At 41.0% G+C, this 23,279-nt stretch overlaps 1 protein-coding gene across 1 annotated transcript; it reads right to left on the bottom strand.

The window, feature by feature from the left end:
- Positions 1 to 1,821: 1,821 nt before the first annotated feature.
- Positions 1,822 to 23,071, bottom strand: LOC146599272 (putative DBH-like monooxygenase protein 2). Its single transcript, XM_085298894.1, has 13 exons — positions 22,784 to 23,071; positions 19,565 to 19,711; positions 17,799 to 17,960; positions 16,409 to 16,492; positions 15,037 to 15,204; positions 14,034 to 14,136; positions 12,781 to 12,947; positions 10,897 to 10,988; positions 4,628 to 4,724; positions 4,354 to 4,413; positions 3,202 to 3,332; positions 2,802 to 2,916; positions 1,822 to 2,061 (listed from the first exon to the last, which is right to left on the bottom strand). The coding sequence occupies exons 1-13, from the start codon at positions 23,069 to 23,071 to the stop codon at positions 1,822 to 1,824; spliced, it is 1,854 nt and encodes a 617-aa protein (XP_085155020.1).
- Between the last annotated feature and the right edge of the window lie 208 nt (positions 23,072 to 23,279).

The following is a 23,279-nucleotide window of genomic DNA, read 5'->3' as shown; positions in this document are numbered from 1 at the left end:
TGTTCTCAAATATTTAGCCTGCTTTCTGTGATTTCATTCATGTACGTGACCTTTTGTGTTGTGCTACCAGTATCAATGTGCAAATGAGTACATAAGTGGAAAGTCATGCAAAATAACCAAGCCAAGACCCCAGGTGACCCTTATTCCTCAGTTTGATTTGCCTCATTATTCAGGTGCTACTAGTCTCCTCAAATTACAAGCTTGTGTCACCTCTTTAAGAAACACATGAAAAATGTCAAACCTTAAATAAATGCAAGAAATATGTATGTAGTGTTTTCTCTTTTGTTTCTCTCTCTTTTTACTTAGGAAGTGTTATTTAGGAACTCAAAAAGAGTGGGAATACAGGAGTGTTCCTTACAGGACAGACATTTTTGAACTCTTGCCTTGCAAGAAGAAATGTAATTGTATGCAAAATGGAGGATTTTTGTTAAAAGAATGACATAAATTAGAAGGATTTTGCAAAGATATTATTCTTATGCTTCGTGACACATACAGATCTGTTTCATGTCTTTATGGAGTATTTTTTGCTCAGTTCATGCCTCTAAAAACTTTCAGAGGAACTCTAAGGTAAATATCTTGTTTAGACAAATATTACTGCTCTCACACTATGCTGTAACTCTCCCGTTTGGTTAAAAAGTAGTTTTCGGTTTTCATAGTAGAACATTGTGAGTTGATAATAAGAAGACTGTGTTCTGGATGATTGTCTGCCCCAGGACGTATTATAGAAAACAAAACAAAACAAAATATCCTTTACCATGTATGGTCCAGAAGTCTTCTCACTTCCTTTCCACTTAAACATTTTATATAAAACATTATTCTTTTAACTGAAATGTTTCTACTGAAAAAGAATTTTTTTGAGAAAAAAGAAAGGAAAAGTAAAGAAGAGTAAAGAAAAGAAGCTGCTTTTCACAATATCAACCTTTTTTATAATAAAACATTCTATGTAGATGGGTCTTGGTTTGTGAAGAATGTTTTGATGGAGTTTTTGGGTAGTCTTATCCTGCTTTGTATAAAATCATGACAGTGTTGAAGTTGGAGCGACGCTGAATTTAATTTCAGAATCACAGATCCTCACAAGTCACACTGCAAAAAAATATCCATGTAACATTAGAAAGAAAAACATGAAAAAACCCAGGGTGATAGACTAACCATACATTTAATCCCAAGGCCTAGTATTCTTGAAGGGTTCTGTAGCTTTGCATTTTGATCATATATCAGATCTATGATTTAATAAACACGCAGACATTGCCTCATTGTTATATGGCAATCGACAGGTAAATTCTATGCCAATGACTGCAAGGCCTTTCTCTTTTGAAGTTGCTGGATATAGAAGGACTATTTTTAGAATCAAATGTATTATTTGGATTAGCAATTAAAATGTTTGAATAAGTAAGGAGCCTTGTTTTCTATACTGGCCTAATTAGAGGGAATATGTATATAGCTTGAGACTAGATTACTGAAATGTCARTGAGTAAATACAGGGTAGTAGCCTATCTATGGAAGCTCTCTTTTTTTAATTATTATTATTTCAATCAGCAACTATTAAAGAGAGGCTCTTGTATTCCTGTTTTTACTGCACTATAGTATATTGCTTTTCTGATTTCAGAACAAACTATACTAGAAAGTACTTTTTATGAAACCAAAATAATTGGAAATGCTAGTTCAACCTATTTTTGCCAAAGGGAGAGAATTTTCTATTATATAAATATCTTTGAATGGCCTGATGGTCCTAGGGCCATCAGAGCTGGAATACCCTACTACCAGATGATAACTGTAGGATCTTCTTCAGCCAACTGGTGATCTGTGCTGGTATTCTGTTCTTTACATCCTGAGCTCAGAGGACAAGATAAGCCAAGCAAACACCAGTTGTGTGAGAGAAAGAAGAGGAAGTGAAACCATATCTTTGGTGGTCGATGCCTCAGACCTGTGCACTGCAGCAAAACCAAGGTTTGTGGCAGCCCTCAGATCTGCTAGAGAGAGGTTTTCAGAAATATTGTGACAGGCAGACCTCTCTGGAATAATAATGTCTCTGATTAGACCCCTCTCATTTTTCTGCAGTTCCTGGAAATGAAAGGAAAGAGGGAAAAATAAAATTACATGTTCTGTTTTAATTAAGGTGGGAGCCACTAGACCCTGGGATAGACTACAAGTTTTGAATGTCATTTTGTCAATTTTCTTGCTGTCTGGATACATAACTTGTCATCTTGGAGAAAGTCAGGACTTAGTTGTCTATTCTGCTAGCAGGGAAGTTCTCTGAGAGAGGAGTGGAAGATGGAATTTTGACCCTTACTCAAGTTTAAGATTTTTTTCCTCTAATTTATCTGTAAAGTGAATAGGTATCAGTCTGATACACTGAWATGCAGTTAGATAGAAAAAGCCAGAAAGGTATTTCTGTGGATTTTCTGGCTTATTCTAACTCATTTTCTTTACACCTGAGGGTCCTTCAGCACTATTTTCTTGCCCTGTGATAATCTTGTGTCAAAAATACCTTCCCAACAGTATCACTTGTAAAGCGCTGTTACATTTCCGAGATGCAAGAGCTTTTTTTTGATAGTTCAAGGCTAACTGATGACTAAATTTCTACTACACAATTCATTGCAGACTGCAATTGCAGCCCAAGAGAAAGGACTTCATAATTCAGGTCATTTCTTTCAATTCCTATAATCGTGGATAAGCTCTGAGCTCTCAGTGTCATCTGAAGTGTAGGGTACTGGCTCTGTCTCTCAAGTATGTTTTATTCTTATAACCTCAGAGCTGACTCTTTTTCCCCAACCCCAAACTGCTTAGAAGTGGACACTTACATTAATTGTTTTAATCACGACTACTTGATCTGCCTCCTTTGCTGCTTTCTCTGCAATTTTGACAGTCTCATTGTCCCAGTCAACAAAGTCCATTGCCATCATTCCTTCCACTGTACTGCACAGAAGATAAGAGACAATGGGGAAGCAAAGAACACAAACAATGAGAAGATGAGGAAAGCAGAAAAAAGAAAGTAAGGGGAAAAACAATAAAGGAAAAGAGACTGGTAGGGTATCACAGTTGATAAATTCCTGCAAAAAGGGAGTTTAATTTGACAGATCCAGGTATGTGACCGTATCTTCCCCATGTGAAACATCTTATTTTCATTTTTTTTCCATTTATCATTCTTTATAGATACATTTAACTCCACTACCCTGAGAAACATTTTGATTCAGTACTCACTCTGAGGCCTCCTGCTTGAGTACGTGCGCAATATACAAAATGTCAGGGTAGCCCGTACAACTGGAGATGTTGTTACGAGGGTAGTAGAAGAAGAATGTGAGGCACATCTCATTCATGGTGCTTGGCCCACCCTGCAAAAACACAATGATGACTCAGAGGTCTATTGAGACACAATGAGGAGAAATACTCTTCTCATTGTGTCCCTTCTCTCCTGCATGGTGAAAAAGATTTATCTATTTGCTGTCTAGGAGTTAGATACAGAGAAGATCAATGGATACTCCCGGTGGTCTGATAAACAGGCTGCTCTGTGGTCTTTATGATCTAAACCTACTTATTTTTTTCCTTCAGAGAGACTACCATATTTATATTTTGATCTACGGGATTCCCAAATCTGAAACTTTGCAAAGTTCAACTAAAACAGCCAGAGAATTATCTGAAATAATAGTTGATTCATATTGGAATAGTTGATTCCTAGTAGGAATCAGTTGATTCCTATTTTTTGAATGAGGCCAGCCAAATCAAGCAGTACCACTCTCTCTGGATACAAATTCTTGAATCCTCTTCAGAATGAAACTCAGTTACCTTGTGCATATTCTTAATTGCAATTGCATTGTTACCTCATCTGCAAGATATTTTCTCTAAAATAAGCCAGTGTGAGGCTTAGTTTTAAAATAGTTGTTCATGTGCTACATTCTGCAAAAGAGCATAATGAAACAGATGTCTGGGATCTGAACAAGAACTGAAAAGAATGTCTTTAATTTTTGAGAAATCCAAATCAGATTTGGCTTAGGTTAACTTCTGTATTTGACCTCAGCCTGTCCACTAAATCCAGGTGTTCAGCCTGTGCAGCTGCAAGTTTCACTATTTGCACTTGAATCTTTAGACAAGAGTTAGCTTATATAGTATTAGGGGTAAGATTGCCTTGGCAGTCTGTTCACAAGCTCGTAGGAGGAGAAGCTTACTGGAGAGCTGCTCTCCAGCTATGGAGCAACCATGGGAGGCCTGCCTCAGGATGTGTTTGACTGACCCAAGAAGTTTTTGCCAGTGCTGTGTTTGGCTGAGGAACATAGACCTGTCTGCTCAAAAGATTTTAATGGGGATAAACTAATTTTAAATGCAATGGATAATTTGTAAGTAGAAAAGCGAGCTTACGAAAGTAATCTCTGACCGATCCAGTGTCTGAAAGTTACATTCCACCAGGATCTCATCCCCCTAGGGAACACAGTAGGTCACATTGTCAAAGCTGTACGAGGAAAGCACACAGAACAACCACTTCCAACATGCAGAACCAGGAAACTGTGAAAACAATAGGCCAAATTCTAAAATAGAATGAAGGAAAGAATGTATTAATGTGTTCTGATATCTCTGACACTAACTATTTCCCCAATGTGACAGCCCACAGATAGATCCCAGAGGAGGAACGTACTGGTTTGACTGTGATGATTTCCTTCATGTCCCGAATCTCCTGCAGTGTGAAATCATACTTATTGTCCTCACAGATGATCCCCAGCTGCTCACCATTCCTAGTAAAAATAAGAAGGGGAGAAAGTTACAGTGCTTGCATGGAGGGATATAGAATACCTGGTTCCTGGAAGAAATAAACAGAAGCCAAAAATATCTACTCCAGAAATCATACCTGATTTCTGCCATAATGCATGGAATGTATTTCTAGTGACTAGTCAATCCCAAGCATACACTTCAAAATTCACACCCAATTCGCTTTGCCTTGGAATCCAAATCAGAACTTTTTATATCACACTAATCATTGTGCCTTGAAACTTAAGCCTTTGGGATGACAATCTAGGATTCCAGAAGAACTGAAGCACTCACATTACAGCCCCTCTCCTCCCCGAAAAGACTCCTGAATTTTAGCACAGTGGAGCTGGGAGGCTCTTGAGGCTCTCCTTTGTAGGTGCACATGTATCAGTTGAAAATTTGTCCTTCCCACTTCTATACAGTGCTTTGCGATATTGTTCCTGAGGTAGTCTCAGGCTTTAGCACCACATCTCCAATCCCTTTTACAGGTCCTTAGCTCTTCCTAGCTAGGTAGATCCATACTGCACACTGCAAAGAGCATCTAGGTCATCATCAGAGCAAGGCCTCTAGCCTACAAACCCTTGTAGCACCTATGGAAAAGCCCTTCTAGTAGCTGTCAAAGACCCTGCTTGCTTGTGCTAGGCCAACTTTGTGACTCCTTGCAGCTCTAAGGCAAGTGAACTGATGGGCTCACACTGTTATTTAGCCATGTCTTTTAGTAAAATTGACTTGGAAAGGAAGAAACCTGGCTTGAAGGCCAGACTTCACAGAAGTCTACACTAGCATCTTCCACACTGCCCTCAGGTCTGAATAGCATAAGGCAGTCTCTGTAGGATCCCTCCAGCATTGTCCTGCCATATGGCTGAGGACTTTAATGTCTTTTCTTGAAAAGAATACTACAGGCATGGATTAGGCAAATTTCAGCAGTACCTGAATGCCACAATGGCATTGTGGTAGATGGTAGAGAGATGGGGAGTATCTCAGGACACCAAGTCATGTAACACACAGGTTATGTGTACCATGCAATTTGCCTGAAGAGCAGGATCCAAAAACTATTACAGCTGAGTGGAACAAAATAGCTTTACCTCCCTTACTCATACTGTCTCTGTGTGACTYGTGGCCCATGTTGGGCTATTCTGGAACTAAGCCCCTAAAAAGAAAACAGAGCTGTGTTACCAAGGCCCAGAGTTAAAGGCTGCAGAAAGAACATTATCCAGAGGAAAACTCTCAGCCAGAGTCTACCATAGAAAGGCCCCAAATTGCCAGAAATAAGACCACAGTCTGCTCTATGCTCCAAACAGTTTGGAGGCTCCACTAACTGRGCGAATGACTGAGAGCAGCACAGACATTATATATGCTACTAGAAAAATCACCCCCAAAACAGCTACCTCCACCTCTGCCTATGCCTGGATCACTGGATCATGTCTATTCAGAAGATATTTCAAACACTTGACCTTCTAGTCTGGGGTCTGATTGAGGTGTTTTCAGGACATGGTTCCAGCAAGGTAAATAAAATCTGTAAAAATCTTTTCGTAGAAATATGCTCATGCTAAATAAATTGAACTCTCACTCTAGTTCTCTCTAGACAGACCTGAAGTGATTCCTGGTTAAGTGGCAGAATCTTCCATATTCTTCTGAAGCTCAAGAGTACATTTTTTGATTATATCACTCTCTACTGGTTGGTGTATGCACCTGGAGGGTGCTAACTAGCAAGACAGAGCACTCCCCTTCTCTTGCTATCTAGCATACCAATCTAAGTGTCAGGCATATTTGTGCTAGAGATCAGTAGCATTGAAACTGAAAGATGATTTTGGAGCTAATAGCTGCCCTTCTTCCAGGAAACAACCACAGATGCAAGCTGTTATATGCTGTTCCTGAGGGACATAGACAGGTATAGGGGCCCACATATGAGGAGATGGGCATATTCACAATGTACCTTTTGAGTTACAAACTACCTTTGTCTTTGATCCAGTTATAGCAGGCCAAGTGTGTTTCAAAAAGTTCTTGAAACATTTTCCCTCCCTTCGGTATGTAACAGTTAGGCTGCAGAGGCTGCTACTTTGCAGATGCCACTGGCCAGAGATGGCAAAATATTCATCAGAATTTTTTTTATTTCAATTTTACTCAGGTTGCCTTTGAAGGAGCTTCTAGTCTCTTGGCCCCGTTCCTTAGCATGTCTGTGAAGTGGCTAGAGAGATATGCTCAAAATGAGGCCAGTGCTAAAGCTGCAGCCCTCTGCATTCCCTAGTGTCTGGAAGCCAATTGCCCATGCCAAATGCCATCTCCAGGAAGCACATCCAGGTGCAAGAGAATGTGATCTGAGCTAACATTTACTCATTCCTAAGAAGAGGTCTTGGCAAAGGCAAAGGCCAAGAGACAGCAGGCTGGGGAACTGGCAGACTGGCCTTTGACAGACAATGACGAATGGTGAGGACCAGCATATGTAAAAGCATGTTTGAGTGTAGGGTGTCCATGAGTGTTTTGGGATACTTGTGAAAATGCTTGTACAGGCAGATGTACCAGTTCAGAACAATCTAGATTATTCTGAATGATATTTCATATGTGTGCTCAGAGGCCAAACTAGACAACATCTGCCCTGCTAGACTAGACAGCTCTGCATTAGTTTTGGGATCCAGGCACAGTCTTCTGCAGCTTGCCTATAATCATAGAATCAGTAAGGTTGGAAGGGACCTCTGGAGATCACCTAGTCCAATCTCCCTGCTCAAGCAGGGTCACCTAGAGCATGTTAGACAGGGTTGCATCCAGGCAGGCCTTCTGGGCAACCTGTTCCAGTGCTCTGTCACTCTCACAGTGAAGAAATTCCCCCTCACGTTCAGATGGAACTTCCTGTGCTTCAATTTCTGCCCATTGCCTCTTGTCCTGTCACATGGGACAACTGAAAAGAGTTTGTCCCTGTCCCCCTCACACCCTCCCTTCAGGTACTTGTACACATTGATAAGATCTCACCTCAGTCTGCTCTTCCCCAGGCTAAACAGGCCCAGCTCTAGTAGCCGTTCCTCATGAGGCAGATGATACTCCAGCCCTCTGATTATCTTTGTAGCCCTACGCTGGACTCTCTCCAGTAGCTCCAAGTCTCTCTCGTACTGGGGAGCCCAGAATTGGACATAATAGTCGAGATGAGGCCTCAGCAGGGCTGAGYAGASGGKCAGGATCACCTCCCTCAACCTGCTGGCAACATTCTTCCTAGTGCACCCCAGGAGACCGTTGGCCTTCTTGACCGCAAGGGCACATTACTGGCACATGGTTAGGTTTGTCAACCGCCAGCACTCCCAGGTCCTTCTCTGCAAAGCTGCTCTCCAGAAGGTCAGCCCCCAGCTTGTATCAGTGCCTAGGGTTATTTTTCCCTGCACTTGCCCTTGTTGAACCTCATGAGGTTCCTCTCCGCCCAGCTCTCCAGCCTGTCCAGGGCTCTCCAAATGGCAGCACAGCCCTCAGGTGCATCAGCCACTACTCCCAGATTGGTATCATCAGCAAACTTGCTGAGGAGGCACTCTATCCCTTCATCTAGGTTATTGATGAAAAAGCTGTACAGGATGGGACCCAATACTGAGCCCTAGGGAACTCCACTTGCCACAGGCCTCCAACTGGACTCCACGCCATTGATGATGACCCTCTGAGCTCTGCCTTTCAGTCAGTTCTCAATCCACCTCACTGTCCACTYGTCTAACCCACACTTCCTGAGCTTCTCTAGGAGGATGTTATGGGAGACAGTGTCAAAAGCCTTGCTGAAGTCAAGGTACACAACRTCCACTGCTCTCCCCTCATCTACYCAGCCAGTCATKCCATCATAGAARGCTATCAGATTGGTTAAGCAGGATTTCCCCTTGATGAATCCATGCTGAGTACTCCTGATCACCTTCTTTTCCTCCATATGTCTGGAGATGACATCCAGAATGAGCTGTTCCATCACCTTTCCAGGGATGGAGGTGAGGCTGACCAGCTTGGAGTTGCCTGGGTCCTCCTTCTTGCCCTTCTTGAAGACTGGAGTGACATTTGCTTTCTTCCAGTCCTCAGGCACCTCTCCTGTTTTCCAGGACTTCTCAAAGATGATGGAGAGCAGCCTGGCAACAACACCTGCCAGCTCCCTCAGTACCCGTGGGGCATCCCATCAGGGCCCGTGGATTTTTGGATGTCTAGCCTGCCCAGAATATCTCTAACCCTATCCTCCTCAACCAAAAGTAAGTCTTCCCTTCTCCAGACTTTCTCCCTTAGGCCCAGGCTATGGGATTCATGAGGGCTGCCCTTAGCAGTGAAGACTGAAGCAAAGAAGGCATTCTGCCTTCTCTGTATCCCTTGTCACCAGGGCCCCCACCCCATTCAGTAGTGGGCCCATATTTTCCCTAGTCCTYCTCTTGCTGCTGATATATTTGAAGAAGCCCTTCCTGTTGTTCTTAACATCCCTTACCAGACTCAATTCCAGCTGGGCCTTAGCCTTTCTCGCTGCTTCTCTACATACTCTGACTTCATTCCTATAATTCTCCCAAGTAACCTGTCCCCTCTTCCACATTCTGAGGACTTTCTTCTTCTGTCTGATTTTGACCAGGAGCTCCTTGCTCACCCATGCAGGTCTCCTGCCCCCTTTGCTGCACTTCTTACTCGTAGGGATGCAGCGCTCTTGAGCTTAGAGGAAGTGATGCTTGAAAACTAGCCAGCTCTCCTGGACCTCCCTTCCCTCTAGGGCCTTAMCTCATGAGATTCCTCCAAGTTGATCTCTGAAGAGCCCAAAGTCTACTCTCCTGAAATCCAGGATTGCAATCCTGCTTGTTGCCTTAGTTCTTTCCTGCAGGATCCTGAACTTCACCATCTCACGGTCACTGCAGCCAAGGCTGCCCCCAACCTTCACATCTCTAAGCAGTCCCTCTCTGCTGGTAAGGACAAGATCCAGCAGGACACCCTTCCTCGTAGGCTCCTTCACCATTTGTGACAAGAAGTTATCATCAGTGCATTGCAGGAGCCTCCTGGACTGTTTGTGCCTTRCTGTGTAGTCCTTCCAGCAGATGTCAGGGTGGCTGAAGTCCCCCATGAGAATAATGCAATTCAGGATCCTTCTGTGGCTACATGATTAGTTCAATATGTGTGGAGTCTCTGCAAAGAGTCAGTATGTGAGGCAGTGTATGAGACAGTGCCAGGCTTTGAGGATTTGATGTGACAGCACAGCCAAGTGGGGCCACATATTATGCAATATGTTGCAGGAGTTGAGTTGTTCAAACCAGAARTGTTCCTGTTTGTGGAACAACTGAACTGTCCAAGGGAGAGTCCCAAGAGAATACTACTTTGGCCAATCTTTGCCGAAGTTTCCCCTTACCATCCCAGATAGAATTCACATGATACCCTGGAGGTGGAGAGTGAACCAACAATGCAGTGCAGGTCACCAGAGAATTTGAAGGTTCCACTGTGAGCACTCAGGGATTGTTTTCTGGCAAACTGGCAGATGACTAAGTGTTTGCCTCACTCTTACTGGCTGTTGTGTGAATTCTTGTCTCATGCTGGGTTATTCTGAAACTAGAAACTTAATGAGGAGACAGGCCTCTTACCTACACTAGCAAGGACTTGGATCTGTGTGATGATGACTTTTTGGCCTAAGTTGCAGTTATTTATTATCTCTTACTTATTTTCCAGTTCAAAGTGTCTGAAGTGTGTTCAAATGCTATGCTGTAAGCTGTTTTCATAGTTTAAAACTGAGAACACATGTTTCAGGGGCTAGGGTGTGATCAGCGGGTACRTAAGTGTGCTGAAGTCTTTAGTGTGGGAGGACTGTGGAGGAAGCCATAATATGTCGTAGTTTTTCCCATGCAGCCCGTGGGAATTGGCACATGCAATCCCTAGGACTGTGCCTGCCTATCATCAGGCTGTGTCTGGCTTGCAGGGACAAGTTCATTTAAGAGCATCTTCTAATGCTTCTAGGAGTGATCAGTGTGGATAAACAGCAGTCCAGTGCTTSAGCTTACTGTCTGGACATGCATTATTTAACTGTATAGGCATAGTTTTACTCTCCACTGAATTGACAGCTCTTTGTACTGCAACTCAGACAGTGCTGATTTCCAACCAAAGTCTCCTCGGAGACTAGCCTAGGAACATGATCCTGAACCATTCCAGCCCAGGAGGCGGGGACTGATCCCCAGAGCTTGCTTTTCTTACCGGTATTGGGCAGCTTTCACTCCTCTGCCAGACAAGTGGGTGTGAAGAAGGTACGCAAACATGTGCAGCTCTGGAACTGGTGATCCATTCATCTGCAGTACAAAATGGGAAAGGTCAGAGCCCAGCAGTCAGAGTTCAGCACTACATCTTAGGTCTGCCCATGGAGTCTAAGGTCTGATGGATGTGTTTGTAAATGTCAGCTTAACAATTCTTTTTTTGAAAAAGAAAGTTCAGCCCATTCCTTCCAGTATCCCACTAGTTCTTTAAAGGTTGCTGCAGTGTTCCTTTCTGAAAATTGCTTATCTTGCTCTAGGTACCCTGGCAAAGGTGTCTGTGATACCTTATGCTGGTTACTACATGGATACCTTGTCAGCAGCTATTCAAGATAAAAAACAAAGTTAAGATATAGGAGAGCTAATAAATTAAACTTGCAGGTACACAAACCCTAATAAAACCAGAAGATACCGGAAAAAGCAAAAGTAGAAATCTTAAGACTAATCAATGGGCCATTAAAAGAACCACTCATATGTAACCCTGAAGTGGTACAGAGAGAATCTTTGTAACTTATAGGAAGAAGAAAACCAAGATTACCACAGATTTCTTAGGAAGGAGACCTGTTATGTGGTGTTGAAGAGGGACTGTGGGACCATGTAAAACTTATGGGATGTTTTAAGCAGATTATGGGAATTTACAAAATTTATTATGGGATAAAGATCAAAGGTATGGAAAGAGGAATGAACATGGAAAAATGGAGAGAGAAAAGGCCAGTTGTTAAGCAGACTGCTGATCAGTAAGCTTGTCTCGGGAAGCCCTGTGCTGCAGTCTACTCTATCTTCCTATTAAACTCTATTCCCAACTCTTCCCTGTGCAAGCATGCTCTCTATTCTGTGTATATGTGTGTTTGTGTCTGTGTATTTGGGCAAAGTGGTCCACTAGAAAACTCCAAACTGGACTAGCTCCCAAGTAAGAGGACACCAAAATCTGGAAAACCCCAAGGTCCAGGCCAGAAACTGCATAAAGAGTCCAGGGTTTGGGCACAGGTATGTGAAGGATTTAAGATGTGGATCAGAGGTCTTATATCATACAGATATAAGTATGGGAGCTCGGTAAGTGAGTGTGTCTGCTCCACTAGTGAAATTTAAGCCTGATTAGCTAGAGAGAAGGAACTGAATCAGACCATTTGTGTTGTCCGTGCTTATGTGGGCACTGTTGGGTAACCATACTGCTCTCCTGTCTATGTTGGTTTGGTTGTGGCTGGCTGAGATTGCTCTGTGTGTTCTGGGGCTGAGGATGTCTATGTATTTGAAATTTGCCCCCAGCCTCAGCAGCGGGTCTTAGAATGTAGAAAAGTGTCAACCTCACATCTAGCAGGTCTGAAGGAAAGGAACCCCTAGGTCATGCAGTCCACCAGCCTGACTATCCTTAACAACCTTTTGGCATTTTTTTGGAGGGATACCTAGTCTCTGCTCTAGAGATGCCTTCTTGACCTAAGAGCTGGCATGACATCCTCCCAGCCCAACATCTGCCATCCTACACACCTATAGCAGGACAAGAGCCTCTTATATGTGGTATAATAGAATCCCTGGAGGGTCTTGAGAAGTCTCTACTTCCTTTGTTTTTTTATTCCTTCCACTTAAATAGGGTGAACTGGTGTTTGAGCCATGGTTCTGAAATGACCACACAGCTCTGTTAATGACCTTGACCACTGCCTGCTATGCCAAACCTTAGCTTTCTTCTGACCAGTTACATCGGAGTAGGTATTCATTTTGCAACATATGGAAATGGAGGCTAAGATGGTACCCTGCACCAAACATTTTTGAATGTGTCTAGAGCAAGATGAAAGTCCAAAGAGGGAAAGGTCAAGAAGGATTTCCCCATACTCACTTCATCAAACTGGCTGGTATTGCAAAGACCATAAGATCTGTAGGATTCTGCTCCAGGAGGGATGAAATGTACAGGGAAAGTGAAAATGCCTGTTTGCAGAACCCCCACATCATATTTCCGTAGCTCTGGTGTGTAGTAGATTCGGACCCCTGAGCTGTCAATCAAACCTTTAAAACAAATGTGAATGCTCCTTCAACAGTCCGGTAACWTCTCTGGCTCACAGGTTTCTCAGCTTTTCATTCAACCTGTGCATGTCCAAATCCTCCTTTTTCCCAACACCCAGACAGGATTCCCATCTCTACTTTTCTCAGTGTCTAGATACTCCCTGCTTCTAGCATCTTATATGTATCAGTTTGTCCTGTTCATATTTGCACTCTGAGTCACCTGTACTTCTAGTTTTGTATCTCCATCTTATCTCTGCCCTCTTCCTACCCCTGGACCTCTAGATAAGTGTTGTTACTCTGACTCTGGATACTTCCCTGTCTTTCTTCAGGAGGGGACATTAGCTATTTATTAGAATTGGGGCATGAAGTAGCAACACGTGTAGTTACTGTTTCCCAACTCTGCTGTGATCAGGCATAGACCCTGCAGGGAGGCCTAAGCTCTCCTGCCCTCAGTGGTATAATGCACTGTCATGCCATCTCAAAGTCATGCAAGACGCAGGTCACACATCTTCTGGGAGTGCTTCTKCACTCAGTGCATCTTGATCTAGTCCTGGTCATGGTCTTAGGTAGTTCCTATAAAATCACACCACACTTTTGTTTCCCCGTCTATAAAATAGTAACAAATACCATGGTRGCAGCCTTTGCAACCCGTCATAGGAAGTGAGTGCTGAAGGTCATAGAAGTGTATTACATTCTCCAGGCTCCATCCTGACCCTTGAATATATCTACTTCTCCCTCAGCCACTGTGTCCCTTCCAATTCTGCTGCTCTTTTCTGTCAATCATGTCCATTTTTCCCTGCCATTCCTCTAACATTCCCACACATCCTCTAGCATCACAGCAGCTAGATGTGCTCAGGTTTTCTATAACAAGACGTGTCTAATGTATACAGGTAGAACTACCTGTGTTTTCAGAATTAAAGTTCCTTGCTGAATGGGAACCCCCGCCAGCTTTGGCTTACTGTCCTGAAGCTTGTGCTAAACTAAGGAAGGATTTCATGTAGTAGTTGGTTTTTAATAGGTATATAGGTGAGGTTTGAGATTTTGACCCTTAGGCTGTTCTTTGTCAAACAACTCCCCAATATTACCCACCTGGTAACAAGTCAAAATTGCTGTAGTGGATTTCCAGTCGGATGTACTGAGGGTCTGAAGGTGTCCCTATGGAGAATGCAGCATCATCTGGAAATTGATAGGACTTGTGGAAAGGGAAGAAGAGGATTATAATTATACTGAGCAATTCTTTTTTAACTCTGCTCTGTTTTCTTAGTGATTGATAGCTAATGGAAATTTACAGAAAAAGAAGTTTTGATTTTCATGCATCTGTGAATATTTATTTAGATATTGTTACAAACCAGAATGTTGTGGTAAATATTGCCATTTACATTTCTTTTCCCTTTGAATTAGAATAAGGAAGAATTTTTTAATTTTATTTTTCCTTTATCATTTTGATTAGTTTCATTTTTATTTTATACTGTATTTAATATGAAATGTATATAAAGCATATGTACACTCTTGCAGTAAATTTCATATCAGCATTAGCACTGCATATTCTAAATCAAATGAGTCTAATGGCTTCACTAAACCTCATTTCCTTTGTCTCTTCCTTCTCATGTACATGCATACTATAGAAATACAAAATACATTTTGCCTGGAAAGGCAGAATGAGCATCACAAGATAGATGCTAAAATTTGTGCAGACATGGCTATTAACTAGGCCAACTTAATTCAAGTGGCATTTCTACCTCACCCTATTTTTCCTCTGTAAGACAGTCTAGCAGCGTACCCTGTAGATGTAATGTTTCTATTTGACTATGGGCAGTGGGATAAAGGTACAGGCATACTTAGTTTCTGTAGCTGGAACAGCAAACTGGCTTACTAACTTAATCAGAAGCACCAGTTTAACRTAACTTTTAATTTAATTATGCTGAAAAAGACACAGAGACAGAAAAAAAGATAAGGCAAGTAGGTACACTTTCTCCTCTTGTATGGTACTAGCACAAGGAGATTTTGTGAAAGATCTATTAAACATCAAARTGAAAGCCTTACTGTGTGGCATAACAAGAAACTGGAGATGGAACAAACCTTTCACACTCACCTTTCCCCCAACAGCCCAGCCCACAAACACCTGAGAGCACAGGGCAAAATCTGGATTTCCTCCATAGCAGTCATCTGTGCCATTGGGTAACACACTGGCATTGCCACAGGCATAAACCAGAATGTGATGAATCAAAGTTATGTTGTGGGGTGTTATTACAGGTTCAAACTGTAACCAAGAAACAGAATAAAAAAAGAAAAAGTGATTTTCAACACTAAAATATTTCTTTCCTGGGCAACAAGAAGAGTGGGGTAAATGTTAGTTTTACCTTTTGCTAGTGATTTCCAAGGACAGAAGCTTGGGCAAACAGATACAGGCTGATTTACAAGATGAATGGTAAACTGAAAATGATTATTTGTCTATTCATTTCAGTATGTACCCTGCAGAGTCTCTTATCCCAGAATGGATTTGCATCTTCCCCTAAAACACCTTCCCTCAACCAGAATAACAGAGATGTCTATCTGACCTTTTATGCTGGGCAGTGCAACATCAGACTAGGAATGTAATTAACTTATCTCATATAGCATTTTCTTGGCTGCAGAGCAGCTTAAGGGACCTTGATCTCAGGTTCGCTATAATTCACTGCCCCCTCAGTTGTGCCAAAACAACTATTACCAAGATAGTTAAAAGTAAGCCTGTAAATAATCTGAATCTGTTCATTAATCATTGAACTTTTCACTAGCACTGATGAGATCAGATCTCAAAGTCTTGATGTTTACCACAAGAGCTGAATAAAACTCCTCAGTTTGTTCTGTAGGATTGACTTTCAAATTCTTACTTTTTCAGTCCATGTAAATTTTTCCTTCTGAATTTTGCCTTATGTCACTTCCCTGGAACATCTCTTTTTAAACCTTCAAAATCTGCAAAACTAAGAAGAGTTGTTTGACCTTGGAGCAAATTTATCTTAAAAAATAAACTGGACTTGCCATGGAAAAATCCCATTTCTTTTCTTTTTTTYCTTGATTTTGCATACTAAAAACTGGACTGCAGAAATTGTTAGTTGTCTCTTGCTAGCTATTTCCAAAGACAATAGCAAAAGTCTTTGCATTCTTTTCAAATACAGAAAATTCTGGAGGCTGCTTTTGTTCTTATTGATATCTGTATGTAATGTGGCCTGAGCTCACTGCACTGAGAGTCATTCAACTTGCAGCAAGGTTCCTTCAGGTGTGATGTACATGTAGACAACGATGCTTCCAAAGTCAGAAACAAGGCAGAGAGTTTATCTCCACACAAGGTGGACAAATTAACTGGCTGATYCCAGGGCAGTGAAAGATAGTTCAAGAATGCTGTAAAAGACAAACTTGCAACCAGAATTCAAGTGGCATTTCTACCCTGCCCTATTTTTCCTCTGTAAGACAGTGTAGCAGTGTACCTTGTAGATGTGATGTTTCTGCTTGACTATGGGCAGCGGGATAAAGGTACAGGCATACTTAGTTTCTTCAGCTGGAACAGCAAACTGGGAAAAAAACAGGGATACATGAGTCACATAAAGATTCCCCTGGCAATCCAATAATGTGTGTATAAGAATGGAGAACCCAACAAGGGGCAAGTCCAAGGAGAATGGAGCATAGAACGAGACTCATGTCCTCCAGTCAGGAGAGGAAGGAAGGATGATGCATTTAGCAAGGACTGATTGATTTTTGGTAGCAATGAAAGAAAAGATTAAAGAGTCAAGAAGATGAGGCTATATTCTAGTGAAAAGGAAATAAATTTGTCAACTCCACTAGATCTTAAGTTCTTTTCTATTTATTTTTTTTTCAGTATTTTTCCAAAAGGGAATTGCATTACTAATTTGCCTATTACAACATGAACTGAATGTGGGAAACCTCCATTGCATTCCATCAAAAGTTTTTGTCTGCCAGTTCTCTGGAGTCACAAGCAGAGCACAAATGTGTACTTCTGTTTTTCTGAGATACTCTGCCTTTCTCTAACCATCACAGGTGGCATGCTGTTCTTCAGAGCTGACTGTGGACAGAGTACTTGCTGAGGAAGGGCTACCGAGTATCCAGAATTAGACATGCTATAAATTGCCCTGGATACTCATTCAACTGCTTATGTTCAAGTGCCACCACTGCTGTTACAACCATAGATGTTCTCTCTCTGCCTGCCATGGATGTGGCACAGTTTGGTACCCAGGGAGCATCAATACTTTCATATTCAATCATGAGAGGTGATTGCCTTCCACATAATAGAAAGTCCTGAAATCTTAAAGCCAGATCTGTTCTACACAGATGGAGCTCCACAGTGTTCATCTGGACTTTAATTCAGCTATACACATCTCCAAATAGTCACTGCTCAGCAGTAAAGTTTGGGAGCTGACTAAGTTTTGTTCCTGATGTACTCCCAGTATTTCTTTTCTCTGTGATATCATGTTGTTGCCATGATACTAAGATGGGAATCAGAGAATATCTTCAGTATATTACAGATATTTTTATATGAGTCTATATGGATGAGACACTAGGGCTGTATTGTTGATAATTTTACCACAGTTAAATAGCCTGTGTTTTGCTCCCTAAATTCTAGACAAAGAAACAGGTAGTAACTTACAGTATTTTCTTAACAAAGCAGCCCTTCACCCTCCACACAAGCCAATCCCTTCCCATTTCATTTCTGCTCTGTTGCATATTTCCAAGATTAATCATGCGTATTTTTCAACTTGTGCAACCCAAARCTCCTGTGTGGGCTTAATCAATTCTGCAAAGAAAGGCAGAGGGAGGAAAAAATTTTTAACAGGCAGGATAAAACTTTTGTCCAATACTTACATTGTCCAGCCTCAGGTCATAGGTGAAGAATATTTTGGGGTCAATTGAATCAGATGTACCTCTGTACCTCATCAAGAAAAGAGATTTGGAAAACCTTTGGCCTTTGAAGAACTGGACTGTGTCATCCRTGCCAAATGCAGTAATAAGGCGTGCTGTGTCCATCTGTAATGAGAATGTTTCACTGAAAAATCCCCTTCGTTCTTTCCCATAAATCATATGTACATGCATTGACCCCACAACACATGCCTTATATTGCTGCATGCTTATTAAAATACGATATATACTAACTATATGCAGTTAAAAGTTGCCTAAACATATTATAGATGTGCATATTTGGTACAGGTAGTTATACCCAGACATTCAGACATTACACCAGCACACACAACAGAAAGTAAGCAGTGCAACACAAAGGTTCCTCTTGTCCAGATACAGACATAAGAGCTCCTTCTTACTGAATCAAGAGGTGYTGATGGGAGAAGACTCTACTAAAGCTTTACCCACTGTTATTTCATACACCTATTTAGRGAATGCATATACACATATGCAGGCTATTTAAATGGTGGTGTGTGAAATGGAAGAAAGCCAGGAAAAAAATGTAAGGATTTTGATAAAGATTTCAGAACCTGCAGCACCTTGTGTTTAAATGTTTTGATACAAGTAAGACTGGCCTTTAGAAATTCCAGGCCTAGAGACCAGAGGGAAAGTCTGGAGAAAGGAAAACACCCTCTGTGGAGGTTTGGGTTAGGGCATACCTAAACAAGTTGGACATACACAGGTTGATAGGCCCTGATGTACTCATAAGTGCTGATGGAGCTGGCAAATGTCATTGCAAAAGGCCACTCTTGACTGTCTTTGAAAGGTCATGGTGATACTGAGATATCACCAGAGAGGATTCTGATGACTGAAAGATAGTACCTGTCRCTGCTATCATGAAGAATAGCAAGAAGGAGGCTCTGGCAATCTACAGGTAAGTCAGCCTTATCTCTGTTCCTGGAAGATGGTGAAGCAACTAATCCWGGAAACAATTTCCAGACATGTGAAGAGCTGAGTAATCAGCATAGATTTGTGAATTCAAGCTTAAGCAACCTGATAGCCTTCTACTAGATAAGAAGATTTCTGAGAGGACTAAGCCTTGAATACTGCTGATATACACAGAGATCCCYGAAGTAAAGGTGAAACAGTGCATGGTATCTAAACATGCAGAGGTCTGAAACTGTGTCAGTGTCCAGTGTGCTTGAACACTCTGACAAAGCATTTTTTTTTCCTCCTATCTGAAAAGTCATTGTCTTAAAAAAACATTTTGTGTTGTAATTTTTGGTTTTGTTGTCATTTTAATGACAAAGCTTTTAATGTCATTTGGGATCAACATGAAGCTCTTCCAAAAGGGAAGGACCAGAATTCTCAAACCATTATAAATTTCCCAAACACAATTCTTACCAAAATACTGACTGTAGATGAATGAAAAATTTCATCTTCAATATTAGATTGTCTGCTTATATGTGGCAAACAAGTGATAGCCAGAAAACAAACACAATTTTTAAGCTCTGTATTCAATTCAGAAAAATTTGAGATTTACATCTTCTGAATTCTTTGATGGAAGGCATTGTAAGAAAATATCAATATAATGCCCCTGMGGTTATAAATATATTGTACTGTTATGAGAAAAACTTGCCATTATCACATCTGATCTGGAGGATATGGGAATACAGTGGGTCATAAGAGCAGGGTTTTTTTTTTGAATTTGCTTGATCAGTCTGCTTTCTTACTGTGATATCCAGGTCATTCAGGTCACATGTCYGGAGGTGACGTTTGAACAACATGGTGGTGAAGGTCTTATCCTCTGTCAGTGACAGCAGTTGGTAGTCCTGGCTTTCATCTTCCTCAAGGGTTGCCTCATCTACAATGTGACAATCCTGGAGAAGGAACAGTGGTAAAGGCAACAGAGAGGACAGGAAAACTTTATACAGTCTRAGAAGTCAAATTTCTAAATATTGCTCATGGAAACTGAATAATTATCAAAGTATTCCCTTCATGGAAAAGCACCTCTGCTTTCACTGCTGATTTCCACAAACCCACCAAAGAGAAGTCACATCCAATGCTTACCATATCCAGCTGCCCAAAGTAACAGCAGCCATTGCACCCCACCACCTAGAGGAAGGCCTCTGGTCATCCTGGCTCCCTGAAGGAGAGTGACCTGATGCAGGCTGAGACATTTTAGCACATCTGACTCAGCTATGCAGGTTGGGAAGTAAACTAAGCTCTCTTGAAAAAAAAAAAAAAAAAAAAAAGCTCGAATAAAATGTTCTGAGCACCCCAAAGTTTCTATTTTACCTCTTTTGGCTAGATTTTCCATACAATCTGGAAAAAGATAAACAACACATTTCTATAGGTCAAATAAGACATGATTGAGGTCATCAAATGCAATTGTTACTCAGTAAAAATGTGTAGAAATATAAGGCAGGGTATGAAAAGCATCTAAAGGTCTAGTTCCTGTAGAAATCTCACTGGGAACACAATGGACTATAATAATTGCTGCTGTGAAAATACAAGGCAAAAAGGCAGGGCTGTACACACAGGTGCAGGAAGCAATGGAAAGTATAAAAAGGAGTAAAACCCATCATGTTTTTGTGGCAAAGGGGTTCAAATGACGAGACAAATGAGAAGACAGTGGTTGCAAATGAAATGAAAATCTCTCTAAAAGAGAGCTGAAGTAGAATACAGCAAACAGATCSCTAATGTGCTGCATTGAAAAGTTTTGTTATAGAACTCAACTTTGGAAGGATAATGAGAATAGAGAAGTTTTCCAGAGTGATCTTGAAAAAGTAGTATTTTTATGTGAAATTCTTTCTGGTATTTTCTCCTCCCATTTCTGCTCCTTGAAGTGGTGATTTCAAAACCTATTTGCAGCTTTTGTTGAATTTCTCAGTATCTTCTTGGACATTCTTTTTTCTCCTTAAATTCATCAACAGCTTTGAACTGTCAAAATATTCTGGTTAATTTTTCTCTAACCCAATGCTCCAATTACAAAGGTAGACATCATGGTCAGAGAATACATCTTTTATTTTCCTATTGTTCTGAATTACCTTCTATGCTTTTTCATTCAAAGAACAAAATTCAAAGACAGTATGAAAATCAGTTATTTTAAAGCCAGTAAGATCTTTAAAATTAAATATACCTTAGGAAAGAGGAAGATAGTAAAAGCTAAGCTGAAAAAACTTCTGTGAAACAAAAATTTTTGGATAATTTTTCTTGATCCCATCAATCTTTATTTAGATAATGTTTTGTTATGTTTGCAATATAGAGAATGGCAACCAAAAATGGCAAAGGGAGGAGCAGAAGACATGCAAACAGAAAACCACCTACAAATTCCATCTTTTGTGACTAACATATTTTCCCTTAAAACTGTCTGCACTGTGGGTTCAGCAAATGTATATTTATGTAGTCATTAATGTGCTTGCTTACTTCAATATCTACAAAACGAAATAACTGGGAGATATTTTCTGATATATAATAAAATTGAATAAAACTGGAACTTCTGTGGGGAAAAGGTTTTTTTAATTTAACCAACGAATTTCAGCTACCAATGCAAAAAAAAAAAMCATTAAAATTGTTAAATGCTTCATCTGGAAATGATGAAATGTTTCATATTAATAATTTTGAAACCAAATGTTTCAATTTCTCATTTTAGATTTTTCACTTTAGGACAAAATTAAGTGCTCTGGTTTTACCACAAATCACTTTTTTTTTAATCATTAGTCAAAAATAAAGAACAAGCAACTCTTTCTTCTAAATGATCAAATATTTTTTTTCTGTAGCCTCAGTTACCCCAACAAAATTCACTGTCTATGTCACAATCACAAAAATCTGGATATTACAACAGAAGTTTTACAACCCACCATTGAAAAATAATAAGAGTAGGTACCTCACCTCATCCACACTTAACTCACATTATAAATGCACCAAGGGAGATTTTTTTCAGACAAGAATTCATTTTACTTTTGTGCTGAATAAGGAATTAAACCTGAATGAACAATGTAAAAACCCTGTAAGCTGCAAACCCTGTTAGCTGAAATGTTTTTCATCAGTGTAAACTCTTTTTCTTTCTGTGTCTGGATGATATTAAACTGGCTCTTTTTCTTGCACATTTCTCATTCAGCTCCCTCAGTAGTATTCTCTTCTCCTGAACTCCAGCTGTTTAACATTAGGCATCTATCCTTAGTTGTTGCCTTCAGCCTGTGGAAAGATAGAGGCATATCCCAAATGTACCCTATTCTATTCCTAAGGGAGACACAAATTAGTCAAGAGGGAGCAACCTTTGGAGTTGAATACATCTCTCAGCTGACTACTAAGGAGTCAGAGTTATCMCAAGGAGACCTCTTTTGCTTTGCAAAACTAAATCACAAACTTGGTACACTTGGGCTGTGGGTTCCTACACAAAATCATGACACTTGAGGGAGTAAGTCGAAGGGAGAAATTAAAACTATTTTTTCTCCCCCAAATCTTTATGAGGCAAACTGTATTGACTGTCATTTTCCTGAATTATATCTAGCCTATCAAKGGATTTCATAAGGAAAAATGTGGGCATATCACATTAAGTTTCTGGATGAACTGACCTATGGTTTGGATGAAGCAGRAGTTATACTTCTGAGAGCCTCCTCTCACCTCATGGTACATGATTACTTCAGTCATATCTAATTGGTTCTGGCTGTGGTTTTGACCTGCAGACAGGCTCAGTTTATTTGTCCAAACAATAACATCTAGTGCCATCTGGATTCCTTAGGGTATCTGAGATATCTCTGTGGGAGTAGCAGACATGACACAAGACCTAGGCCCTYCTGCCCTCTCAGTTGGAGGCCACACAGACTAAGCATCCCATATGCCCTAGACATCTATTTTCAGCCAGCTGAGCCTACCTGCTTTCAAACCACTATACTTAGAGCATGACACCGGCAAATGRGGAAGCAGAGGAAGTCTTTTGAACTTACGGAGAAATAGATGCTGCCATTAGGGAATACGCCTCCAAACACAATGTCAGATCCAGGTAAMTCTCCATGAGGGCTGAACCCAAATGCCACCCAGCCAGTCGTACGGACCTGCAGCTCAAAGGTCATCATCTCCTGTTCATCATGATCCCAGCGGAGGTAGACCGTGTTGGAAGGACCCAGGAAGCTGGAGAAACGCAGAAATGGAGGTGCAGGCTGACTAGAACAAAGATACGGGATGAACAAGAGGAGGAGCATGCCCTTGATCTTTGAGAAGAGATCTACCACCATTCTCAGTGCTAGCATAGTTTCTGTGTCTTGCTGATGCCATGGGCAGTTGTCTTGGTATAACGAGCCCAGCTTAAATGGAAGTRTGTAAGGCTGGGCCTGTTGCCAGAAAGGAGGAGTGGAAAATGACTGCTCTCCTACATCCAATTTGATAGGTGGAAAAAATCAACACTTCATATAGTATATCCTGGCACCCTGTCTCTGTGTGACC

The sequence above is a fragment of the Rhea americana genome, unplaced genomic scaffold (genome assembly GCF_003343005.1).
Source record: "Rhea americana isolate MKP2758 unplaced genomic scaffold, rheAme1 scaffold_142, whole genome shotgun sequence".
NCBI classification, from domain to species: Eukaryota; Metazoa; Chordata; class Aves; order Rheiformes; family Rheidae; genus Rhea; species Rhea americana.
The sequence above is the reverse complement of the archived record's forward strand: the minus strand, read 5'-3'. Positions and strand labels throughout refer to the sequence as shown.